Here is a 27,576-nt window from a genome sequence, read left to right on the forward strand (position 1 = left end):
AAGTGACCTCAGCTACTCCCTATAGGGCTTCCCCTCTAGACCTTTCACTATCGTGATGGCCCTTCACTCACTATAATGTGAGGCTGTGCAAAAAAATGTTGGTGCTTATGTCTTCAAAATTGTCTTTTGCGCTTTTCTTTCTTTTATGACTTTGAATTAATTGTATAGTCAGACATCAATGGTGCAGGTGCCTTGCGAGAAGAAGAGTTTTGAAGGGGGAGTTAGACTTTGGTTTTGAGCAGATAAGAGTGCAGGTGAAAAAACAGGCAAGAAGGCAAACCCCAAAGATGTCAGTGGTATGACATGTCAATTACCACCACTGTTTCCAGCACAAATCCAAAACATAGCCCCATAGTAGCTACTATGAAGAAAATTAACTCTATCTCAGCCAAAACCAGCACAGATGTCACTTGAGGGTCAGATTTCAAGTGTTGCAGAATGATGATGTGACAGCTTTAAACAAGATGAGACAATGTCTTCCATGATCAGTGCATACATATATATTGAATAATAAAAAATACAGCCATGTCAGAGAAGAGGCTGCTACAGTAGCTGAGTCAAGACAGTGAGATTGTACCCAACATTTTTATTCACCAACTATAAACCAAGATATTTCATTCTCAAAGGGTATCCTACTTGTCTTTTGGAGAAAGCTTTCTCATGGTTGAAGCAAGGAGGGACAGCATGGGAATTCAGGCCTCTCTCTTGCATTAGCATAATTAAAACCTAGATTATTTTGCATTTAAACTCATTTTCCCCAAATATGATGTGTTATTTGTCCATGCACACGGATTTTGTGAAATTGAATTCCTTATGATGTGCAAAGCATTCCTTGTCCTGTCTGGAGCACAGCTGTTGGGACTCAGTCATATTACAGCAGTTTTCTGAGATACATTGATATTAGGTGGGATTGTTAATAAAAAAATACTGCTCTCTCTAAACCAGAGTATTTTTCCCATTGCAGTGTTTGTTACAGGTAATTTAATATGAAGAAAATGAAATTATTACAACTGCTTTGATCCTAAGAGCAGCAGTGAGCTGAGGAATTAACTCCTGGCACAATACAAGACTGATGTAGAAGTCCTACTGCTTATTCAGGTAATGCATCACTCCATAGCCCCCAGCTGCCATGGGTATTTCAGAGTTATTTTTTTCCTCGATAGGTACATAGAATCACAGAATATGCCAAGTTGTAAGAGACCCATGACCTAACTTCTGTCTCTGCATGGGACAGCTCCAAGAATCACACCATGTGCCTGACAGTATCATCCAAACACTTCTTGAACTCTGTCAGGTTTGGTGCTGTGACCACTTCCCTGGGGAGCCTGTTCCAGTGCCCAACCACCCTCTGGGTAAAGGACCTTTTTCTAATATCCAACCTAAACCTCCCCTGACACAGTTTCATGCCATTTCCTTGGGTCCTGTCTCCATCCACCATAGAGAAGAGATCAGTGCCTGGCCCTCCTCTTCCCCTCATGAGGAAGTTGTAGACTGCAATGAGGTCTCCCCTCAGTCTCCTCTTCTCCAGGCTGAACAGACCAAGTGACATCAGCCACTCTTCATAAAGCTTCCCCTAAAGGCCCTTCACCATCTTCAATATATTTGCTTGTGCTTATCTCCCTCTCTGAAATTTAGGCACTTGATTAAAGGGTCCTATTATTGATTAAATTTTCAGTAGCATCAGAGTGACCTCTCCCAAATGGCATAAGCTGCATTGCCTCCCACATGCTCTATCCCCAAAGAAAATTGTCTCTCTGGAAGGTAGAAAGTCTCTAATTCCCATCACTCAAATGTCTAGGAGCTGTCATTGCTGTGCCTGAAAAATAATGGAATAGAACTGTGGCATAGAAGTTAATTACTGTTATGTATGAGACTTATAGGAAGTGATTATAGACATCTATAATAAACTTAAGAGGATCACAAAAGATACGTTTGCTAGACATCGATGTTGAATTTGCATTTATAGGTGCAAATTAGGAATATAGAATAAAACATTAAAGTGCCAGCATCTCTCTCTGACTTGCAGTTCAGACAGCTCCAAAATGCAGGGTCCCAAATGCACTGCACCATCTCTCTGTAGCTTTCAGATCTCAATTGGAATCAGAAATTAATTTAGTGCTCCAAAAGCACTGATACTTCACATAATGAGAAAAAAAATAATTAACTGGCTTTTTAAATAGTCTCTGAGGATATGAATGTTTAGTCTACCTTTTAATACAAGGGCACTCATACCAACAATCAAGGAAGACTTTCTGACCCACTCAGTGGATAGTTGATGTTCACATCTCCCTCAGACCTGCCTTTTTATCCAGCAAATAGAGGAGAGAACTGTGCTAGTATTATACCTTCGCACCTGGGCTCACGATCCCCTGTTCTTTGCTGTTGCTGGATTGATTTCTTTTGGCCAGACTTGGAATCAGTATTAATTTGCTCACCTTCACTGCAGACAGGCATGACTTACACTGAGGCCTCTCTCAGGCATGGACCAAAAAAAAAGAAGAAAAAAACCAAAACCCCCCCCCCCCATTCTATTCTGCAAGACAGAAAAAACTGATTCTCCCCGGAGAGACCCTGGTGGGAGGTTGAGGGTGCTTTAGTCATAGAACAACCGCATGCACAAAGTTAGCAGCTGAGCTAGACGAGCCTTGCATTGTCCATGCAGACACATGTTCATGTCCCTTTCCCACAGCCCTCGTGAAAGGCACAAAGAAGTTGAAGCAGTTGGAGACAGCAGCCTTGAGAGGGTCAAGCTTAGAGCACCCTGGTGTCACAGTGGCCCCCTGCAAGCTGGGCCAGGGCAGAGCCAGAGGAGGGGGCTCACCAGGTCAGCTGGTGCCTGCTCAGGCCTCTGCTCCCATCATTCTTTTTGTGCTCTATTTTGGCCATAGGGCTATGGAGAAGTGACACTCATGTTCCTTGCCAAATGGCTTGCTGACAAATGTGTGTGAAGGGTCGGTGGGGACAGAGGCATGGAAACTGGGGGCAAACTGTGTGTCAGCTGACTTACATTCAAAGCAACCAGCCACTGAGGATGGAAACTGGGAGAAAGGACAGAGGCAGATGATGGCTTAGTCATAACAGCTTAAAGGAACATGTGAGATCAGCCAGAGTCAAATCAGCATTACAAATACCCCTGTTAAAGAGAGACAGCAAACTGCGTCTGTGGGTCTTCTGCATTGTGCCCTTTGGATTCATCTATCCTGATCCATATTACAGTCCCAGGTTGTTCACCATTTCCTAACAACTCTCCCCAGCTTAAACCTGATGTGCCTACAAGCACTTTCCAGCTCTGGAGAATACTCTCATCTTGTCTATGGACCATGACCAAGGGCTCGACTTTTGCCCCTGCTCTCCGTTCAAGGCTTTACATCTAGGCTATGTCTACATCTTGTTGATACTTCCTAACTAGCCTCTGCTGAGGATCACAGACTTTCTTCTCAGCCATGTTGTATCCACCAGGGATCATAAAATCATAGAATGGCCTGGATTGGAAGGGACCTCAAAGATCATCTAGTTCCAATACCTCATACTGCTCACCTCCCTTGTTTTAGGTTGTAAGCTCTTTGGAGAATACACCACCTGTGGTTCCATGTTTTTACAGTCCTCCAGTACAACAGAGCCCAGGCCTTAAGAACACGGCAACACAAGTCACCAGCCCTCTGCCCTTCCCCACAGCTCATTTTGAGCTAAGCTGCTGTACCCAATTCTTGCTTGGAGGTTTTAGAGCTAAATCTCTTTTCTAATTATAGTACTATACAGGGAAGAACAGTTTTTTTTACTAGAATAAGTAATGACCTGATTTCTATGTGCAGTGCTCACAGGGGAAAGCACAAAGCCAGTCCTGCTCTATTCCTATAGGATCTTGTATGAAGAGTCCTGTCTAATCTTTGGCAAGTCTTATAGAAAATCTGCACTGCCGCAAACTAAGGAAAACAATGAATAATTCATTTTCTTATCTGTTTCAGGATTGTTTTCTGCAAAACATCTATTTTAATAATTCATGTGATCTTTAGCTGCACCGTACTGCAGATGCAAGAGTACAGAGGGTAACCCTACTGTTTTTCTCAGTGTAGCCTGGAGGATTCATTAGTGCAAAATTCGAGTTCGCATTGGACCAAGTTCCAAGTGAGGAGTGAGGGGTGGAAATCAGGCTGGTTAACAAGATTCAAAATAGAACAATTCTCTGAAAATCATAATTCCAGAGGATTCTTCCTATGATGCCAAAATGTTCATATGCTGATGATGCCAAGCTTGTCAAGAGCCAACTGGGGAACAGAGGGAAATATATTCAGAATTCTCATATTTCCCTACATTGTATACAGAGTTTCCCCTGTTTTCCCAACAGTACTTGTCAAACACATGGGCTTAGCATTTATAGAATTGCACTCCAGTTACTGTTTCAGGCTGTAACTGATTTCTTCCTCAGTCAGATTTATCCAAGTGGCAGAGCTGCGGATTGAGGTTTCTTCTAGAGCTCAGGCAGGAATGACTACAACCTGCAATACCCCACTAGCGGACAAAGCTGCAATGCTGGTCACCCCTGTGGGAGAGTCAAAAACCTCTGGACACATTCTGACAAAAACGACACATTAAAAGCTAACCACAATCCGTGAAGGGAGGGATTTAAGGAGGAAATTATGATCTCACATAACGGAAGCCAATGATTCTTCGGGTCAGCAGTAGCAGATCTGGGCTCATGAACCTGAGCACTCCGTTCACATACATCCTGCTCTATCTAACAGCACTTATTTCAACTGGAGGCATGCTGAAAATGCCCTGCTTGCAGCAAAGTATTTCAGCCTGCTAAGTCATCACCACTTGGCTGTGCCCCACAGGGCACACAGTGAATATAAGTGCTTTTAAAGATTGCTCTTCCATTAAAAATGACCATAAATTAGTCCCCTTTACCCTGTACATGACAGTAAATTTTTCAGTCCAGCTTTGGTGCTGCTCCAGGAAACAGCCTGGAGATACCATTCTCCAAGACAAATCACATAGATAAGATGGACCTTGTTTGCTTCTAAAAATAGTACATAGAAATACCACCAGCACCAGGAGTACCTTCAAAAAGAGACAGTTAAAATCACAGCAAAAATATTTCTCCCTCCCTCAAAGGAAAAAAAAAAGCTACAAGCCAAAAAGTTTCAGAAGCTGGAGTAGCACTTGCTCTCCTCCTGGCTGTAGTCAAACCCCCAGGAATAGATCCTCTTGGCTCTCACAGCTCCAGCTCCACAGATGCTGGTGAAGAACCAAGGTTGCTTGAAGGTAAGTTGGTATCCACCAACGTTGTTAAAGGAGCCCTGGTATCAATTTAAATACACATTAACTGGGATAAGGAAGTGCTGTGCTATGAGAAGTGGCTGAATCTGTAACAGAGAAATACAGGCCATCCTTATATAATTCTGCACACAGAATTAAAGAACTCCAACACTACATGGACCTTTTTTTCTGGGTTTAAACAGATCAAGGTAATCATTTCTGCATTTTAGATCACATAAAACTTCCCCATATTATGTTTTCACCAATCATATTTTCATCTCCCCACCCAAGGCAAGACATTCTGCATAGGTTCAGTATGCTGTCTTGTATTTTATAAAGTAAATTAGCAGCTTTGACTTTTTAAAACTACACAGGGCTGCATGGCACTGCCAATGTAAATTTTTTGCCTGACAAAAATTACCTGTTAAAAAAGAAAGGTATAAAATTGCTTTACATTCTGGGCAGGCAGCACTTGCTTCCCAAGATGCACATGGCCAGGCATGAACCCATGGGAGAGGAGATATCTGGTGAAGTGCAGTAACCATGAGGCTGTGGAAGGCTTTTCAAAAGACCCAACAGAAATCTTTATTCTTAATTAAACCAAATTCTGCACCCTGCAGTGGGTATAAATACTGATTCTACTTTCTTGAAATAACCTTTATACCTTTTTTTTATCCCTGTTTCTTCATTTTCTTCTCCCTAGGGACAGCAGGACCCAGTTTTTGACAGGTCAGTTTGGATTTGTGTCAGTGACAGTGTAAATTCTGATTTCTTAAAGAAAATCTTACGTTTGCATCATGGGGGTCATTCCTGGGGAGGAGGGAAGGCAGTGTCACACAAACATCCTCCCTCAGCAGCACACAGCCAGTGTTAGGCACTCACCAGGGACATTCTCTGCCGCAGGTTTGGCAAGGATTTTGAGAACAAGCATGTTAGGACAAAGCTGAAGCATAAGAGGGCAGAATGGTAAGATGTGAAGGCACCCACATGCAAGGGCTCCACAGGAGAAGGAATATCACACTTAGCTTCATTAAATCCATTGCCCTGAAAGACAGGAAAATTTATCACCCAAACCAGTTAGATTATAATGATACAATCTGACATGGAGTCAGATGACATTTTCTGATTTTATTTGAAGTTGACACCTTGAGACAAGGCATAACTGAGAGGATGACACCAGTAAGAAGGTAGCAGGAATATTTGTGCCTCCTTCCCCTTCCCTCAACTCCATGAACTCCAGTGCTGAGTATTAAAAATAAACCAGTGTAACCTAACAAATTGCAGAAGGTATTTCAGTCAGAGTGGGACAAGGAAAGAAAGTGAGAGTCTAAGATTTGAAACTATAAAACCTGTTACTAGAAAGTTATTTTAGAGGCTTCAAGAGTGACATAAAAAAGTCCTTGAGACTTAAGGACTATAAATAACAACTTTCCAAAATCAATGGTAGTAAGTTAAACATGCAGAGTTTTATTCCTTGTATTTTCATGCAAAATATGCAAATGCTCTCTATTTCCAAATTCATTGGAGAAGACTAATTATTGCAATATCCATAGAATTTTGCTGATTAACTCCACAATGAGTGCAAGTTTCCATCCCTGCAGAGAAGCCCTGAACCCCATCTTACATTTCAGCAAAGAAACGAGAGAGCTTAAATCCAATAAGCGGTTTCTCAAGAAGTTTAAATATTCCTATTGCTTTATTTTTTTTGCTTATAACGTCATGGCCCAAGTAGCAACTAAAATGATATAAAGCACCTGATCTAGGGAAGCTGAGATCACACTTCAGACTTGGGAATACCACAGAGCTGCTACTTCCCATTTTACCTGATCCATTAAAGTAAAATAGCTTTCATCTGTATTACTGCATATCTCAAAAAAAAAAACCCACATTGCTTCAGTTTAGAATGATGTATAATTTATTGATATAATTCACAAGTAGTTGGACACTACTCAGTTTAATCTCCATATGCAAGTGATTTACACAAACATATAATACTAAAATTGATTGCTTAGAAGGTAAAAAATACCATGGGTATGAAATGCCATGGTAGATGTTGTTCAATATACTACACAATCTTAGTGTCAAACACTTTTACTCACTTATGGTTTTAGAAAAAAGGCAGCTTGCCATTTTAAATTATTTTTTATAAGTAGTCTGGGAAACTCAAGAGGAGAGGTTTTGCTCTAAACCTTCTGATCAATTATTTCTCCCAGATCTTAGGAACTGAATTGACAACAAAAGCAACATTTTCAGTAGTTCAAACAGAAGATGTAGATTTTTGACCCCCTGAATTCACCAAGCACCACGTGACCAAATCACGTTGCCTTCCAGCATGTGATACGAAATACTAACTTCTGAATATTCAAAGGAATGTGCAGGAACTTAGACCATGCCTCAGCATGGTGGTGTTGGTGAGAACTGCCTGATGTTATAATTTTTGGCCCCTGCCAGTATCTGGTAGTTGTGAATGTGTTTGCAGTTCAGTGTGAATGTATTAGCATCACCAGACCATTTGGTATTCATGCAGCTGATCGTAATTCTGCACAAACTCTTCTCACTGAAACTTGTGTCTCATAAGCCTCGTTAATTTTGCATTAAGCATATAGTGGCTGCATGGAGAAAACTGGACTTTAATGTGTTTGCCTGCATCAGATTAAATTACACATATTATCTTCTAGATGAGGTCCAAACATATATTTTGCTTGAAATGCCAGTAGTTATGCCAGCCTTAAAACATATCGAGAAGCTAAAAAGCTTTTACAATACGAGATCCAGCTACTTATTCCACATATACAAAAACACAGCTAGAGAAATACAATTCAATTGTCAATGCTGAATTATGAGGAAAGTCTAAAAAAATAGAAAAACTCTGATATCTGGACATCAATTCAGAAGGTAACACTGCATAATGAGGCAATATGAGCACCCATTTAAAATGAAAAATCCCCCACCAGAGAAGCATAAGGGGACCATGTTACAAAAATAGATGAATACTGCGCCAAAAACATGCACACAATTGCCATGGTCATCCAGTATGCTAGCGATGGTCTAACAGTGGTCTAACACAAGAGTGAGACAGTGTTTCCAAAGAAAATCAAGTGAGTAACTACATATTGATTAAACTTTCTGATGCAGCAAAATGAGGGCACAGAGCCATCTCTGGGTTCTGGAGCTGTTTCAAGATTCGCTTGTAAAATTTCTCTCTGACACGATTGAACTCCATTATGTCCAGTGGATCCTCATCAATCCAGAATTTGTGGAATTCATGCATTAAGTAGCCTACAAAATAATAAAAAGGGAGAAGAGATGAATACAGTATGTAAAGATGATATAAAAAATTAGAAAGAAGCCTGCAATTCATAATTATGATCTGCACAGGGAATCCTGGTCACTGAAGTCTGACACTTCAGGACACTGGGCAGGGACAAGACTAAACGTATTTTGGACAAAAAATTGGATGAATATTACATGCTGGCAGAACTTCTCACCATAAACACAAGAAGTCGCTAGTTGTCTTGACATATGGATTCACTGATTGTAAAATCCCTTTTAAAAAACACCCCACTATATAAAATGAAGAATATTGTTAGATCTTCCCCCTCCAAAATTTAGGGGATTTCCAAGAGGCACCTTCTGTACTTCAGCAGTGATGATGCCAAGTGTGCCGTGGAGCAATGCAGTTTCATGCACTGCTTGTACACTCAGAGAAGGAAACAGAGGCCAAGACCAGTGAGCCAAGTGCAGTTCTCAGCTTCTAACGTGTGTCCCCACAGCCTGAGGGAGCAGAAGGGTGCAAATGAGGTAACGTGGATTCAGCATTTAGGAAGTCCATGCAGTACAACCACTGTGTCCCCCTAGGTTGCTGCCTGGTCAATGTAATTTTGACTTTCCAGTTCAGTCAGGCAGCCCGTAGACATTTAATGAAGCCTAAAGTTACCTGGGATTGAAGGAAATTTGAAGGAAACATAGGATGACTGCAGTAGGGAGAGGAGAGAAACTTTAAGAGCATAAGAATAGGGGTTTATCAGACACAAACAGACAAACTCTGGAAAAATTGTCCTCGCTCCAGGAAAGTATATATGTTGGTGTTTCTCTACAATAAAATCCATTTGATAACCTCAAGTTTTTCATGGGATAACCTGTAGTCTTTCCTAGGATGGCAGATGGGGTGTATATGAACATCCACCACCTTCACTGGCCCATTATACCAAAACCACAGAAGTTTAATCCAGTTTCACAACTCATAGATTCATGTGCTTTATGGATAAGAACTGTCAAAACCAGCACTCCCTCTACTGTCATCCCAATGGACTGGGTATGTTGGTCATGAGACACACTGGTTGTGGGGCAAAGTCCCAGGCTTGACCAAGAGAACAGTCCATCCTGCAGCCAAATTTTTATAGGTGGTAACGTGACACTGCAAAGGCACTAAAACATTTCTCTTCTTCCCCCAGATTTAGTGGTGGGAGATTTAGACATGGCAAGAAATACAAATCAAGAATAGGATATAGAATCATAGCATTGTTTAGGTGGGAAAAGACCTTTAAGACCAATTCCAACTGCTACCCCAGCACTTCCAAGTTCACCACTAAGCCATGTGGTGCCACATCTACATGTCTTTTAAAAACCTTCAGCGATGACAACTCCAGTACTTCCCTGGAAAGCCTGTTTCAGAGTTTGATAACCCTTCTGGTGAAAAAATTTTTCCTAATATTCAATCCAAACCTCTCCTGGGGCAACTTGAGGCCATTTCCTCTTGTTCTGTTACTTCTTACTTGGGAGAAGAGACTGACCCTGACCTACAACCTCCTTTCAGGTAGTTGCAGAGAGTGATGAGGTCCATCCTGAGCCTCCTTTTCTCCAGGCTAAACAACTTCAGCTCCCTCAGCTGTTCCTCATAAGATTTGTGCTCCAGGCCCTTCCTCAGCTCCACTGCCCTTCCCTGGACACACTCTAGGAACTCACTGTCCTTCTTGTAGTGAGGGAACCAGGACTTCACCTTGCTGAACTTTTGGCCTCAACACATTGATCCAGCCTGTCCCAGATCCCTCTTCAGAATCTTCTTGCCCTCCAGCAGATCAGCACTCCCACCCAACCTGGTGTTGTCTGAGACCTTGCTGAGAGGGCACTTGATCCCCTTGTCCATATCATCAATGAAGTTATTCCTGTTTAATTCCTGTTTGACTGGCCCCAGTACTGAGCCCTGGGGAACACCACTAGTGACCAGCACCCAGCTATCTGGCTATCCAGCCAGTTTTATAGCCAGCAAAGAGAACACCTGTCCAAGCCATGAACAGCCAGTTTCTCCAAGAAAATGCTGTGGGAAACAGTGCCAAACATTTTAAGTTTAGATAGTGTTACTCCCACTGTGCAAAGTGCACAGCAGGCCTCTGCTGTAGAAGAGATGATCAAATACACGGAAAAGAGCTGGGAAAGCATTATTTTGGCAGGGGAGCAACTCTGCTGAAGTGTGGAGAGTAACACCTGAATGTAGATGGAAGTATCATAAGACAGTTGGATTTATGGGGAAGCAAATTCCAGAAAGTCCTTAAAGTCCCTTTACTTTCTTCTTATTATTTAAAAAAACAGGAAGGTCACTTGTTCAGGCACTTAATGAGGTTTTTTGATTTGTGTTTTTTTGTTTGGTCTGGGATTTTGGTTTTTTGTTTTATTTTACCCCTTGGTTTGGTAATGGAATCTATCACAACTAAGAGCTGAATCCAAGCATCCTAAAGACAGGAGAGCAAGACTAGCACTACAGTCTCTGTGTTGTGTCAGCAGATTATTTATTTTTTTAAAACTATGTCTAGTACAAAAAGGGTTAGCAGAGTACAAATTTTGTATTTCCCGACCCCCCACCCCTTCACCCCCCCCCCACTTACAGAATGTCTGCTGAAAGTGAGTGAGTGTTGGTGCTTCTGGAGCAACGTTGTAGAAATGGGTCTTCAGAGCTCCACTCACAAGCAGGTTGTATGCCAGGTCTGTTATGTTAATGCCCACAATAGCAAAAGAGTAGCTGTAAGAAAAAGCAGCAACATTTGTAGAGAGTTCATCTTCTTTCAGCACACTGTAAGACACACTGATGACTCTGACACTGCAGATTTTGTGTGTTACTGAGGTATATTACTTTTCTCCTTTGTGAGTTTTCAAGGTGCGTATGCGGTGGAAAGCAAGAAAAACATTTATCCTGGATGCCTCGTACATTCTACCAGCAGGTTTTCCTTGGGAAATACATGAACACAGTGAAAACAGGAGATTCATCACTGTGCAAGCCTCTTCAGTGGAACAGCACTGATTAGTTCCTACGGAATAAAAACAAGTACAGATGTCCCTGTGCTCCTGTGCTCACCTCTGCAACAGGGCAAGGACTCCACACGGTGGCTGTGGCTGCAGGGTGACCCACCATTTGCTACTTTAAACTATCTGCCCCACAGGAATTCATTACCCAGAGTTAGGAAAATCAGGTTTTAACAATCCGTCCTATAAAGACATTCATACGGCTAAAAAGCCTGTGAAAAAGATCCATCTGAGTCACCTCACACTTCTTCCTAGAAGTGAACTAGATACACAGGCCAGAAAACAGGCAAAAACCTAAGTCAAAGCATACTGGATACGAACCCAAGAAAAATCAAACTCATGAAGCAAACTCCTGTCCTGCTAAGAGATATCAAGTGAAGTATATTTAGGCATAACAGAACCCAGAATCTGAAAGTTAATTTGTGAGACTCATGCATAAAGAATTTGACATTTCTGGTAGTGATTATTTCCCAAGAAAACACATAAAGTCTCACACTGACATTTATTGATAAAAGAAAACATATTTGGATATTCAGTGACGGTTTTTTTCTTCTCATCTAAACACAGCTGTCTTCTGTAGACTGTTCTGGGTATTTTTTCAACTGCCTCTATCAAGTAAACTAAAATACTTTCCTTTTCTTCAACCTTTGTTGTATTTCAAGAGGAAAAAATAATAAACACTAATCTAGAAGTCAACTGCAGCATGAGACCTAGAGGAGTGTTTCACAGAGAAGTGAAATATGGACAGTAGGATACATTGCAGATCTTCAGACACACACAGGAGGAACATCCAGTTCCATACTCGTGAATAATGCAGCTGCACCAAACCCACTTCTTAAGAAGAAAAAAAGTCATTACAATTTTTTTCCTATTGTATTTTCCTAAAAGCAGTTCATAACCTGGCTTTGACAGCAGGAAGTGACATCTGATCACATTATACGTTAAGAAGAATTAAACAGATATTCATCACTGCACTACACGTATAGCATACAGAGGAATGTTCTCCTTGCTACGGAATTTTTGGGTTATTTTTTTCTAAATGTAACAAACTGTTTCTCCTGTAATCTTTGATCAACACCAAGGTGTGGTTAAGACAATAGATGCTTCCAGAAATTTCCTCTAAAATGTAACCAGGGAACACCTTTGTCTGCTCAAATATACAGCATCATTGTTACCTGCAACTTTAAAAAGATCTTTAAACTTACCCAATTGCCTTATCAAACTTTTTCTTCTCCCATTCAGCTTTGCTGAGTTGGCTGAGGAAAAAAAAGTAATTAAAACTCAGATATTGCCATGAATTACAAACTGACAAATATTTTCTTTCAGTTTCTTTGATATTATAACATTTGAACATGGTATTTTACTTCCATTGACATGGCTAAGCATGTTTAACTCTGCTTCTGGCTGCATGGATTGATATAAACAGACTTGAAATGGGTAACTGGCTTTCTATCATTGCCCATAAACTCGTCTCACCGTTATAAAACAGGTACCTATGTCAATGCTCACAGTAAAAGCCAGTTCTTTTCTATACTGACCACAAAGATGATCCACTTCAGTTAAGTTTCAGCTATACAAAAAGTTGAAATTACATTTAACTAATCAAAGATGGTTAGACTCATCACTGGAGGCATGATTCACCTGAGGCAGCAAGCCTGAAAAATACTCCTCTGACTGTCAGTTTTTATGACTATCCAAATTAGAAACCACTCAACGGCCAAAAATAAAGAACAGCATTTTCTATTATTTGGCATAATAATGTGGAGATTTTCAAGGACACAGAAGAAACCTCTCTTAAAATAAAATTAGCTAGGGAACAGATTGATTTTAGACTAAATTTCAGCTGTTCAATGATTTTTAAAAGCTGTATGATCCAACCAGTCAGCCAATATAGCACTAGCCAGGTCTGAGTCTATTCAAATGAGGAAGTTTAGCAGAAATCATTGCCTACATTTATACCCAGCTAAAAGCAGGCATGGAACTGACTCTAACCAGTGGACTACAAGCTTGACATGGCTGTGGCAGTTTTGCCTTGGTTAAGTAAATCAGAGTTTGCAAGCTTTAGATCCCACATTATCGACAACCATGTGTGAAAGCATAGTTCTTGGACTATACCTGAACTACAATAAGTACATATTACACTAAAAACAATTCCCTGAGCTTCATGTAAATATAGTATATAAAAATTGTTGTCATTAAGTATTTAAGATACTAATAGGTTCATATCCATCCTCACCTGAGTGTTACTAGGTGGTATGCACAAGGACAAAACTTCACCTTCTAAATGGCTTAGCATACAGAACACCTTATTCTTCACTCATTCTCTAAAATCTTAACCATCTTTGCAGGATGTGGCATAACAACACTTAGAAAACCCTAGGTAAAGATGAATAATAAGGGTGGCACACATAGGATGTGGGTAAGCAATACAGTTCAACTAAGGCAGAAAATTCATTGATCATGATCCTGTCAGAAAACAGCACAGCTGCTAAGCAACTGCATCAGGAAGATCACCATGGGCACCCCCAGCAGCATCTATCCTTCTGCTGAATGCTCTGTCAAGGCATAGAAATTGCACATACTCACACAGCACTCCAAGACTGCCCTTGGTAATCAAACATGCAAATGAAGAATACTAATATGTTCCATGGGCTTTCTGTCATAGAATTACCTTGGGAACTCAATCACAAAAAAACCCCTAAGGAGATCAAAAGCTTCACAGAATTCAGATGTGGACCAGCTGACTGGATATCTAACATTCCTGGTAGAAGAAAAATGCCTTTTAAGGCAACTGATTTTTATGTAACTGGATAAGAGGTATCGGACCCCTCCAATAATTATGGAGTAAATCTCATATTCCCAAATTGCCCATAACACAGCTTTTGACATCTGAAAGTACCTGATCTCTAAACAATCAAGACAATGGACTCGCCAGATTGGGATCATCATTAGTCAAGGTAGACAGATTATATGACTATAAATAAAGGGCCCTTTCAGCTCTGCTAACAAATTTTTGGCCTAGACTACTTATGATTATCAAGTCAGTCACTTCAGCTACATCAAGCAAGGTGAATTTCGTTTTTGATATATTAACTGCTCATATGTACCCAGTGTTGCACCACCAGCTATGTTTGAGTCAAGTTTGAAGAAAAGAATATGGATCTCTTGGTGTTGCAACAAAGATTTTCAGTTTATAACATGCCAAATTGTAGTATGGTTTGATGTTTATTTACATGTAGCATCTCAGAAAACTTAGAGAAAAGAAAAAAAAATACCTTAGTTCCTTCTTAGTGACTTCTCTTTAATTATGAAAAAACACAAACAAATTAAAAGAAAGGTAAATAAAAATACAAAAATCACTTGAAATTAGAAGTGAAAACATTTAACACTAAATTTAACTATTTCCAAGATTCAATATACAAGTTCGCCTCTTGTACTTGACCAGTTTACAGGATCAGTACTTGAAAACAGACAGCATGTGGCAATACCCAAGCATATACCCAACAAAGAGAAGAAAACCCAGCCCCATTCCTGAGACAGAGCCAGAACAGTGCTCTCCCAAGTTATTATTTCAAGCGTTACCTGTATTTAGGGTGAAGAGAATCAGAGAGAACTTGCTGAGCTATCTCAGTGTCCCATTCAGCGAAATACCTGCAGACATATATAGGGTATTTAGGGTGAGTTGTCAAAGAAACACAACAAAAAAAAGCATCTTGAGACATACTGAGCTGTTCACACACACCCTTTTAAAGGTCACTGCATGTGTTACACAGTATGAGGAGTGTGTGACATGTTAAACTCATTAAGCTACCACTCAGACCTCCAAAATAAAAGATTAAAGCAGCCTCAAACTACAAGTGCAATCCTGTAAGTGCTTAGTGAATGTGCATTACCAGAGTCCCTTCTCTACCCATCCTACAGAAAATCAGCTGCTTATTGCTAGAGCATGTCAGGTGCTGAGCTCAAGAGAAAGCAGTTCAGGCTTCTTGATCTGGTAGATTCATTATGCAAGATAAGAGTCATCACGGAAGATTAAGAAGTTAAAAACACAGTAGGGATTAATTTCCCATGGAAGTTCAAAGCTGGAGTCAAGAGTCCAGATCCTTGAGTGAGCTTTGCTAGAAAAGAACATATGGACAGTGGATGATTTATGTCCTTCAATCTGTAAAAGCAGAAAATATTTCTTTTTCCCCTCATAGGGAAAGGTTATTTTATCAAATGTTTCTGAATTACATAACTACCTGCAGTAAATATAATGGCTGGAGAAAATAACAGGCATTAGCCAATTCCCAAATTATGAAGCACAGCTATGGTACTAACACCTGGTGTTCCTGAGTTGGAAGGAAGAAGTGATGTAAGCTCAATGTTTCATTTTGAGTATCAACAGAAATTGAAGTAGTAGTCAAACCACAGAAGTCTGTCATCAGTGGTTGCATTTTAAGTGTTTTGCTTAAGGATTCAGCATGAAATTCCCAAAGAAGGTGGCTAAGCAGTAACATAACCCTCCCACCCACATACTTCCAGGGCATTTTGTTGAAGGATATCTAGATACTGGTGAAAATATGTTTTACAGTTTCCTTCTTATGGGAAGAGAGTGCTAACTCACTGTGTCACAGAGAAACTAAAAAAAGGGCTTAGCAAGTGGTATTACCAGGTTGAATGAGGAATACTGATAGAGAGGAGAATTCTTTGAAGAGATAAACCCTCCAAAAATTAGGCAAGCAAATAAATTCTTTCATTTGTTTAATATGAAGTCCCTGCCACTTTTATAAGTTATTCCCACAGACTTGCTAAAATCTGCTTTTCATGACTTCAGACACACACAAACCCATATACAGAGGAACGTACTTACACCAAGTTATATAAGCCCAGGAGACCCATCCCTCTAAAGTCTGTTTTAGGATCGTCACCTTGGAAACCAATTTCACACCATTGCTTTGAAATCCGAGCTTTCAGTGGTGAATTGGGCTTCAAACATTTCCACAACTAGGAAGATTACAAGTAAAACATAATTAAACTTCCACACATTAGTATGGCTTTTTTTTTCTTTTTAAACTAAGTTCTGATGTAATGTCACTGCATTGCTATCCCAGAAACTGGAACACAAAATCAAATTAAATTCTTCTGTGTGTGGGGGGAAATCCCAAACAGCTCTGAAGTATTGCAGATGTTTCAGCCCTACAAGGCCCTTCCGACCTTATTGACAGCTGCTGTAACATCTCACACAAAGACTTGTTTTGCTCACGCTTTGTTCATCAATGTGGTGTCTGCCTCCCTAAGCACAGAGACAGGAATGGGCTGGATTTGGTTGTAAATCACTGACAGAGCAGCAGGCAATCAGCCCTCAAGCCCCTGAGGCTCTGCAGCAATCTTTTCTCTGGCATCTTTTGCAAGTCTCTGGAAAGGTTATAAATCAAGAGTGCTGACTTGGCTACAACAGTGCTGAAAAGCAAATCAGAGAACACACACAAAAAAATAAAATCCATACAAGAATAGCATGTGCCACCATCACATTTAACTAAGGGAAGAATCATTCCTTGATCTCACATTAAAAAAAAGGCGAAAATGATTTAAGAAGCCAGATCGCCAGCTGGAATAAATCCACTTAGCTGCACTGGTCCGGCGACTTTAGTGCCTAAATACTATGTTGCTGGGCACCTAAAAGCAGCCTAAATTGACGCCTGTCAAATACAAACCTCATGTGCCATATCTCAAACTCACTCTTTCCAAAGTATATTAAAGAAATCAGTATTTAGAATTAAGAAAAAAGTGAATTAATAACCAATCATGAGTTGGTGAGTAAGGCCTCAAGAAACGCACTTAGACAAAGCGTACCCAAGGGAAAGAGCTGTATGCACATTTCCCCAGTAAAAACCAGAAATTGTTTTAATTTTAGCAATCCTAGCTGAATTTAAAATTAAGTGCCCTAGGAATGTTAAAACTTTAATGATTTCACTTTGCAATGACTGCGTAAAGCATCATTGCTTAAACCATATTTGCTATCTTTATCCATCAACAGTAAATACAGTATTAATCATTAGTTCAATCACATTAAGTTAATCTCTCTCTCATTCATAAAGTGCCCTCCTGGTAAACATGAATAAATGACAGTCATTAGGAACTTGAATTACCCATTGCAGAGATCACTTGGCAGAGTGCATAGAAGGAATGAAAAGCAACTAGCCTATTCTTCCACAGTGTGGGTTGGAAAATGAATTAAACCCTTGGACATATTTCCATTTGACATTTGCAAAAGCAAAACACCTGCTGTAAACAAGTGCTAATACTCAGGTGAAACTGATACTTTTTTCAACAGTATGAGTTTGCATAATGTTGCATAAGCTGCACTGTTTAATCTTTCCTCAGACAAATACTGTTTCCATTCTGCTTTTATGCTCAAGCAGTTATGTTTTTAAAGCATTTACATGACTACACATCAGTGCTGTCATGATTCTCAGGACCTTGCCCTCACAGGCTGGGTGGCTTGGAAAGAGACCACAGCCAGCTCCTTGGTCTTTCTCACCTATGATCCCATCCTCAGACCCCACTTCTTGCTCTCTGGGCAGTGTAGATGCCCAGTGTATTTAGGAATGCTTTCTTGGAGCCAAAGGCACTTATTAACCGGCAGCGTTATTTTCAGGGACCAACAATGTAGGCTCACCTCCAAGGCACAGGCTTCCTCAGTGGGTAAATCTGTGTGTCCTTTTAGTTAAAACTCACTCTACCCCCAGAAGTTCGTGCATTAGGTTGCACTGGGGCTGGACTTGAACAGGAGGAGTCCATCTGCCTAAGCCTACTTGATGGTTAGAGCCCTCCTTCGGGGCACTCTGATTTTTAACAACTCCTTGGTGAGACTCCCACCTCTCGGAGGGTCAACCTTAAATACAGCAGCTTTCCAGACACCTACACAAACTCTGACCATGTGAGGCATTTTTTAGAAACAGTTATTTGCATCCGACAGTGCCTATATAATATGCCTACTGGGATTTTTGGAAGTATTTGGAAGGCTGAGTAACTACGGTAAAATTTCCAAAAGCTCTCACTGTAATTTGTGTAAAGCACTGCATTGCAAGATAGAGCGTGGTTTGGATGTAGTGGTATTTAAGTTTTCAATATTTTTGTTCCAAATACGTGGAAAAAAACAAACAACAACCAAACAGGTGGTATGTTTTTATAAGAATTCTGAAAATTCTCTGAGAAGGCATTTTGCTTTCAGATAATAAGCTCACCATCACTTATTCTATGTTTCTTATAATTTCTCTGAAGTGTGGAATAGGGTCAGAAACAGGATTGGAAGAAATACCAGGGCTTGCTATTAGACTATTTTCCAGACCCTTTATTCTTTCCTCAATTGCTTTCTAATACAGGAATTCACTAGCTCTTCCTCTGCTTATGGCGTCAAGATAAAAAAATGCTTTTATTGTTTGCTCCAGTGTGAGGCTTTCCTGAAAGCATGAAGGAAGTAAAACCCAATTGGTATGGTTTTCATAACTCTACCTGTATTTTCCAAAGAACAGTTTCACTTTGTTTTCATTTCAAAACATATTTGGTAACTATAAATGTTAATCCTTCCATTCCACACAATAAAAATCTGGATGTTTGCCATTGGGATACATTGTATTCAAAGATAAAAGGAACTGAAGAAAAAAATTTTACTCTGGTTAATAAAGAAAAATACCCTTCTTACATTGAAGAAAGCTGTACTGAAGTAGGACTTAGGGCTATTTTTCCAGAGCTCACTGCAGATAACAGCTCTGCACTATATAACTACGTATCCAATGCCCACATATAGTCCAGCCAAGGAAAATCCATTCATCAACCAGGGAGTGAGCTGCTTGCTTGGCAGGTGTTATACCCAGACCTGATTTTAATGCTGTATAGTTTTGTCTTAAAACAAGTACACGATGGAGGAAGGTGACAATACCTCTCAATGTTTTAAAGAGGTTTATAAGCCAGGCTGTTTGGAGCTAACATGAACAAAGGATGCCCTCTAAGTACCTCTTAAGCACTCACCTTCAGAAGCATTTCTTCATGTTGCGGATTCTCTGAATCATACGGCTCTCTGCGCAGCTTTTCAACCTCTGCAATAAGATTTCTGTACCCCACAATCTGCAGCAGGCATGCCTGAAGAGATACTCCCAATCTGAGGGGGGGAAGCAACATAATCCAACTCAATCATATGTAGCCATGAAACAGAGTTACCATGTACATACCCATTTAATTAATGAGTAGCATTACATCCATGAATTGATAGTCTAACACTTTAATTACAATGGGAAAATTTCCAAGAAATCAATATTACATTAAACAAGGCCTTGTGAAATGTATAGTCATATTTAGTGCCTTTCTTAGATGATAATATTTGGGATTTTTTAAAAAACTGAACAGTGATTTTCACATTGAGATCCCATTACAACTATACACAGCAGCATCCAATGTCTACAACAAGCACATTACTTAGTCCTTCTCCTCATTCAAGTGACAGCTTCTCAAACAATACCCTAAGATCAGAGATGTGAATTTGAAAAGGGGTGAGGGGGAGAGGAAAGTCAGCAAAAAGCTAAAAATATTCATTTTGCTTCCATGCCACAAAAGCTAGCATAAAGAAGCCAAAACCCTGAAGTAATAGAGTTTCAGAGATCTGCCGCCAGGCAGGGTTTTTTTGGTCTCATGTTGAGAATTGTCACAATGGCTCTTTTCATTATAATGCAGATTTTGTGTTTCCTTTTACATTTCCTGATGCATCATCAAAAAACCCAAAACCAAAACACATGAAAAAACATCCCTCCCAAAAAACCCAAATCCCAACAAAAAAACTGCACCAAGCAGCAGCTTATTCAGTTTACGTTAAGATTTTATAATATGAAATGCAAGTTATGCAGTACACAACTGCCATGCTCATAGAAATTTTTACTTCTATATGGGAATAAATTCTCTAATATTTAATGAAGTCTGAAATTATCAGAACATCTAGTATGAATTTGCAGGGCATAGCTAAGTCTGCACCCTCATTCCTCTGTGGCATGCAGGTTGCACTGATATTAAGCTGTACATGTTCCTCATCTGTCTTGTCTAGTATACTGAAACATATTGTTTATTGCATAATACTGTTAAATTTTCTGAGTAGAAGGATTTTCACTGCTTATCTTTTGAGGCAGGTCCTGCTTATCTAAACTGATCTTCTTCTATGGCAAGGTGAACCGCTTAGTGGATGAGGGAAAGGCTGTGGATATTGTCTGCCTGGACTTTAGTAAGGTCTTTAACATGGCTTTACACAGAATTTTCCTGGAGAAACTTGCTGGTCATGGCTTGGGTGGGTGCACTGTTTGCTGGGTAAAAAATTGACTGGATGGCCCAGAGAGTGGTGGTGAGTGGAGTTACACCCATTTGGGGGCTGGGCACTAGTGGTGTTCCCCACGGCTCAGTTTTAAGGTCAGTTCTGTTTAATAACTTTCTTTACCAATGATCTAGACGAGGAGATCAAGTGTATCCTCAGTCAGCTTGCAGATGACACCAAGCTGACTGGGAGTGTTGATCTGCTGTAGGAAGGCTCTGCAGAGGGATATGGACAGGCTGGATTGATGGGCCAAGGCCAATTGTATGAGGTTTAACAAGGTAAAGCACTGGGCCCCTCATACAAGAAAGACACTGAGGTGCTGGAGCATGCCCAGGGAAGGGCAACAAAGCTGGGGAAGGGGATGGAGCATAAGTCTAATGAGGAGCAGCTGAGGGATCTGGAGGTGTTCAGCCCACAGAAAAGGAGGCTCAGGGGAGACTTCATTGCTCTCTACAATTACCTGAAAGGAGGTTGCAGCCAGGTGGGCATCAGTCTCTTCTCCCAAGTGACAAGTAACAGGACAAGATAAAATGGCCTCAAGTTCCCCCGGAGAGGATTAGATTAGATATTAGGAAAAATTTCTTCACCAAAAGGGTTATTAAGCCCTAGAGGAGGCTTCCCAAGGAAGTGGTGGAGTCACCATTCCTGGAGGTATTTAAAAGACGTGCAGATGTGGCACTTAGGGGCATGGATTAGTGGTGCACTTGGCAGTGCTCGGTTAAGGATTTTAAAGGTCTTTTCCAATCTGAATGATTCCATGGTTAATCTACAGAAACAGAGATGTCAGCATTAGGCCATTTCTAGTGCTGCAATTGTATGCTATTTGAGGCTATAACCCTTTAAGAAAAACTTCTGCAGCATTTTCCCTCCTTTGCTGTTTATCTGTTTATTCTGGGGGGGCTTTGTCCTTTTTTTTTTTAACATGCTTCCCTTGCTCTAGCCTTCAATTTTACAGAAAGACTGCACTTCAAAAAAGCTGAAATGCCAGACAGACTGCATGTGAAATCCTGCAGTGTATCACTAAACCACAGCCATAATGTTTTTAGCTACTCTATAGCCTCAGAATAGTTTAAAGAAGCAAACCACAGGACGTGGCAATTTTATATATATATATATATATATATATATATACACACACACACATATATACACACAATTTTATATTTTTTATATATATATATATATTTAAGATACACATTGCAGATCATATTCAAAGTAAGCCATGTTTCCACTTTATCTAAAGACAGTCAAAAGCTCCATGCAATGTTATTTGGGTGGAGGTTTGGGGGTGGAATTAATTTCCCCACTTTCCTTCTCATTAAGGTTTTGTTCTCCTGCTTGCCAAGCACAGGAATGCTGGTGAGTTGCTGATGTCCTATGCCTCCTCGCTGTACCGGCTGTGGCAGTTCTTAGAGCACAGGAGCAATGTACCTGGGCATGCATCCCCACTGTACTCATCTTCAGGTGCTCCACCAGATGGAGGCAAGTCCAAAAGTGGAGCAGGGGAATGGGAACTAGATGATTGTTATGTTCCCTTCCAACCCAAGACTTTCTATGACTCTATGCCTACTTCCATAGTTAGTGTAGACCGCACATGTCACCACCTGGTTATTCAACCTACTTGCTCCTACCACTAAATATAAGCACTTATCTCAGAGGCATTGACAAAGGAAAATTACTGTGTCCTGCCTCCTCCTCTTCAGGTCATGGCAGCCCACAGCCTTCAAAAAAAGCTCAGTGCAAGCACCCCTGGGGAGCTAGTTCAGCTCTGCAAAAGATGCTACATTAACAAAAATGACTGCATACAGATTTGCAGAAACACATACAGTATGACACATGCCCCCTTGTCCTTACCCTGGGAGATTTCAAGTCTACTATGCAAGGCAAGGCGAGAGCTTCTGAACAAGACAGTTTGGATGCAGGTTTTAATTGTTTAAGAGAAGACAAGGCATTGGATTTTCCTTAATCATGTCTAGAGAAACAGCTGACCTGCTTTTGATGAAATTTTTCCAGAAAACTTCAGTATAAAATAGATGGCTCACAAGTAAAACTTCAGTGAAGTGTCCAAAGTTTAGAAGAACTATGATTACTTTAATATAAGGAGCAATTTAGTGGCAGGGCATGTTTCTATGTAGGTGGCATCACCTTGCACTTTTCAGGCCCCCATTCCTCACTGTTTTAAGGAGATATTTTACCAACTTATCTTTTGGGTTTTGTTGTTGCAGCAAGACCTTGTTTATGCTGCTGATCCCTTAAAGAAAGGTAGCTATCAATGTATGGATGCCCATTTTGTATTATGTATATCTACTACAAGCCTGGGAAGAGGAGTGAACCTCAGACTGATTGCCTGAATAATACAACTTTCAACACTTAAGTTAGGGCTGTGAAGTAAGGCAACCACAAAAGTGTTATTGCTTACTCTTGAAATACACACTTGTAAATGTAATGGTTGGTTGTTAATTTCTTCTTACCAATATCAGTTACATTGTATCATTAAAACTTGTATTTGGACAATTAAAGGCAGTTTTAAAATGTTAACCAGTATACTGTTTGTATCAGTTACAACAGGATGATTTCTTCCCCATTCAAAAGGCCACATATAGCCTTGCTAAGAAGCCATCACTGTCCTTGCCAGGACTCCCTGCTTTGGTGGAATTGTATCCCTGGAGAAGTGACCCCCATAAGTCCATGCATCAACAATAGACAGTGTGATTCAGGAAGCAGCTAGATAGAACTTGCTTATTACAGTCACCATAAAAGATCATTCATTTTTCCATAATTTTTTTGACAGCAGAACTGAAGTTGGAATTGTATGCTGAGAGACAGAATTCATCTTCAAATCATGTGCCACAATAACTATGGAAAACCAGCTCTCCACGGACCTAGGCACTGAAGATATCAATAATTCCCATTTATTTTGTAAGGAAACCATGAACTTACTGTGGATTTATATCTGGATTAATCCTTTTCAGCTCCATGATGTCATCTATTGTTTTTTCAATAGCATCAGGGTGAACATTTACTGATGTTTGCAGTCGCTAAAAAGAAGTTTTAAACACATATTAATTCTTATAAGAGCTATTACTCAATAGAATTTAACAATGGCAAGCGTGATACATAAAAGCTTCCAGATTAAGAGTCCAGAAGACCCAACTCAATATATATGCACATCTTTCCAGTCTATTCAACCCTACTGACTAGTTTCAAAACACTCTCCCCGTAAAAACTTGAGTTGCTTTGCCATGCCCTTGTAGTGTATTGCATTTCTGTGGCAGCTGTCAGTGAAGGTGATCAAAGGCCTCAGTGCAGATCAAGAAGGAGCTTCAGACCATCCACCTAATTCCACCAGAATTGCTAGCCTTCATTTGACATTCCCTCTCCCAACACGTTACAGTAAGACAGCACAACATTTTTCGTTTCACTTGTCATTGCACTTTGTAGAGATGCTCTTGGAAGTTCAGTATCCAAAAACCAACATGTCATCTGAATTTTCTGATGCTTCGTTTGTAAACTACACAGTTGCTTAAATGCAAGCTTTTAAATAGGATTCTGCCTTTCTGTTTGTACTAGAAATATATTTGGAAGCACTATGCTGAACTAAGAGCTACGTGACATCATTTTTGTTAATGCTGAGGTAAGCTTTTCAACATCACTCATTTTCATGACAGAGAATTTAAAGCCTGAATGATGCTATTTAACATATACACAAATGCCTTAGAGAAGAACTTAGGTTAGCACAACCAGTGGCACAGTGAAAGGATGAAGTGACAAAGGTTTTTCTCCATTAATGTATTTAAAATAAAAGAAAAGAATAAAGTTGGTAAAGTTGCTCTTCCGGTTGTGAAAGTCGCTTTTCAGACAAAAAATCTGATTTTTTTGTAAGTATGTAAGTGACTGACTGCGGATTACAGATGTTCTAAGACAGGATGAGGAATCAAGCCAAGAAACCCCGAATTACAAAACATCATTCTCATCATCTCCACCATGGCTTGTTTTCCCCTTGATTCCATCATTGGTACAGTGTGCCTGTCCCTGGAGCATAGGACACTCCACCCGACTTTGCAAGATCACCTGCTATCGCAGCCACAAGACAGTCTTCAGCTGAAAATTGTTTTAATGTAAAATCATACAAAATCTTAAAGTGATTTTTTTGGGAGAGCAAACAGCGAACTGAACAATCCAACAACATGAGACACAATAGAAAAGGTGAATGATGAGATCTTTCACTTACCTTACTTTTTGAACCTTTCAGTGATGCCTCTGTAAGAGAACAGTATTTGAAAGCACCATGTCAGACAAGCTAAATTTACACTGGACCCATTTAACAGTTTATTTATAATAATGTCATACTATTTTTAGCACATGCAGAAAGGTACAAAGGCATGCAGAACTAAGTATTTGCAGTTACCTATTTTCATAGTTCTGGTGGCTCCAGGTTTGGTATTGTAACATATCCTTTGCAATTCACATTGACCTGTTAGTTTCCTGACCACGAATTTCAGGCAGCGCCACAAGCATTTGCAGTAGAAGTACAGGCATACCTGGACAAACATCCTGGCAAAAGAAGAAGTCTGAAAATAAGAGTCTGGAGCAAAGTTTGTTTCAATGCTGTCACCACCCAAACAGAAAGTACTTCCTCATCCTAAATTCCCATTGCCTAAGGAAACCTTTAAAACAAAAGCAGCAATCACACTACAAACATTTATCCTGGTAAATGTTAAATTGTGCTTTTTAGTTTTAGCCAACAAAACAACTCACGCACAAAGCACCAGAACTGGAAGCACAGAATAAGTCAACTCCAGAGTTCTCAGAAGAGTACTGACAAAAAACTCTTTTGTCCCCTTAAAAAAAAAGGTGTATAGTTCATACAAATGCTTTGGGGAAACATGAGAAGGGAGTACAGCGCACCCTGATATAATGGATGCTGAGGATCCAGGGAGTCATTACACCCTGGCTTAGTTTTGCCTCTGCAACCAGTTGCTCCAAACAGATTGGCTGGTTATCCTGACAAACTTGACATCCTGACAGCATTCATGTCAGGTCCCTAAGAATTATAATTAAGGAAATCAAAGCTTCCACTTCAGCAGAAAGGGTGTTTAAGAACCTACCCTGAGGTTCACCAGCTCTTCCAAGATCAACTGTTACACAGCACTGATGCTGTGTACAGAACTGACAGTAAGCCAAGAAATCCCTTATTTAGCTATTGCATCTAGTTTTGAGCCCCAGCAACAGAAGATAGACTTTGAAAAACAGGATGTATTTCAGTGGAGAAGGTAGGACTGGACAACAAACCCTGTGAGAAGAGGCCGGGAGAGCTGGGCTTGTTCCACCTGAAGTAGATACCTCCAGGGGGAACTAACCGCAGCCCCCAGTGCCTGTGGGAAGATCATGAAGGAAACAGAGCTGGGCTCTTCACGGTGCTGCAAGGCAGGTAGACAAGGGACAGCAAGTATGATCACAAGATGATCAGTCTTGTGAGGAGAAGTTTTCTCACCATGGGGACAGTCAGGTAGTAGCATAGGCTTCCCAGAGAGGCTGTGCAGTTTACTTCTTCAGAGTTTTTTAAGTCTTGACTGGAAGAAGCCCTGAGCAGGCCAGTCTGGTGTCAGTGCTAACTCTGTTGTGAGCAGGAGGTTGGACCAGAGACCTGCTTAGGTCCCTCCCAGGCTCAACTATCTTGTGATCCTATGAAAGCCTGAAAAAGGCTGCATACATGAGAAATGCTCTATTTTAAACCTTATTAGCACTGCAGCTGCTACTGAAGCCCACATACTGCCACAATTACATAACACACCCAAAATCCAGATTTAAGGGGAAAAAATTTTTTTGGAAACAATTTAGCTTTCTTGTTTCTATGGTTATGAAGGCACAGATTCACAGGGTGCACCAGGTGGGGGAGGATCCACCCGTGGTCACTGGGTTCAGAGGTACATCTCATAAAAGACAAGCTGCAAAGACATGACAGTGGGAACATTGCCATCTGGGCATGGTCCTGGGTAACTGGCTCTAGATGGTTCTGCTAGAACAGTGGGGATGGACCATATGACCTCCATGGGTCTCTTCCAATCTCAACCTCTCTGTGATTATATTCCATTATTATATTATGGGAAAACATCAATACTGCTTTGACATGATAGCTTGCCAATAAATAGTCAAAAATAATTTGGGCCATTATATTCTAAGCCTGTGTGTATGCATATTCATCATTAGCCCATTATTTTCTGCTGTTGATGTTTTCACAGGATGGTTATTTGTTTGCAAACTCTATTAACCTTTTCAATGAAGTGTGGTAGTTATTTCAAACTACTGAATTCCAGATACTCAAATCAGTTATAGATTTAACAAAGCTTGAAGAGCTCGATCACTTCCTAAAATCATCCTGAAGGGCATGCTGTAGAAGGACATTCAAGGAAGGGAAGATGAATTAATGCATGTTAATGTCTACACAGGAGTTTAATCTGCTTTATATTAACTTTAGTTTAATCATCTTTGAAGAGGGATTAAGCTAAGGGAACTAAAGACATTTTATGTCTAAATGGAAAGCATCAACGCAAGTACTTAACATGCTTTAAAAGCATCCACTTTATCTTCACACTTTTAGTTAATTCACTTAGCACTCCCAAATGCCTGCATGCAGGCAAATCCCCTTGGTTTTATGCAATGGGAAGCCACTATTTTAGATA

The 27,576-nt window shown here is 40.3% G+C and overlaps 1 protein-coding gene across 3 annotated transcripts in view; it reads right to left on the minus strand.

Annotated features, from left to right (window-relative positions):
* Window positions 1-7,151: 7,151 nt before the first annotated feature.
* The window catches only part of ELMOD1 (ELMO domain containing 1), a 45,813-nt gene continuing 25,388 nt past the window's right edge, over window positions 7,152-27,576 (minus strand). For all 3 annotated transcript variants that reach the window (XM_032678755.1, XM_032678754.1, XM_032678756.1), the window contains exons 4-12: window positions 25,302-25,447; window positions 25,125-25,153; window positions 23,834-23,931; window positions 19,570-19,699; window positions 16,409-16,542; window positions 15,139-15,207; window positions 12,762-12,812; window positions 11,142-11,275; window positions 7,152-8,538 (exon numbers count right to left, since the gene is read on the minus strand). In XM_032678755.1, the coding sequence (XP_032534646.1) occupies window positions 8,366-8,538; window positions 11,142-11,275; window positions 12,762-12,812; window positions 15,139-15,207; window positions 16,409-16,542; window positions 19,570-19,699; window positions 23,834-23,931; window positions 25,125-25,153; window positions 25,302-25,447 (964 nt within the window). In that variant the 3' untranslated portion in view covers window positions 7,152-8,365. The remainder of the gene's footprint in view (window positions 8,539-11,141; window positions 11,276-12,761; window positions 12,813-15,138; window positions 15,208-16,408; window positions 16,543-19,569; window positions 19,700-23,833; window positions 23,932-25,124; window positions 25,154-25,301; window positions 25,448-27,576) is intronic.

Source organism: Chiroxiphia lanceolata, chromosome 2 (assembly GCF_009829145.1).
Source record: "Chiroxiphia lanceolata isolate bChiLan1 chromosome 2, bChiLan1.pri, whole genome shotgun sequence".
Classification (NCBI taxonomy): Eukaryota; Metazoa; Chordata; class Aves; order Passeriformes; family Pipridae; genus Chiroxiphia; species Chiroxiphia lanceolata.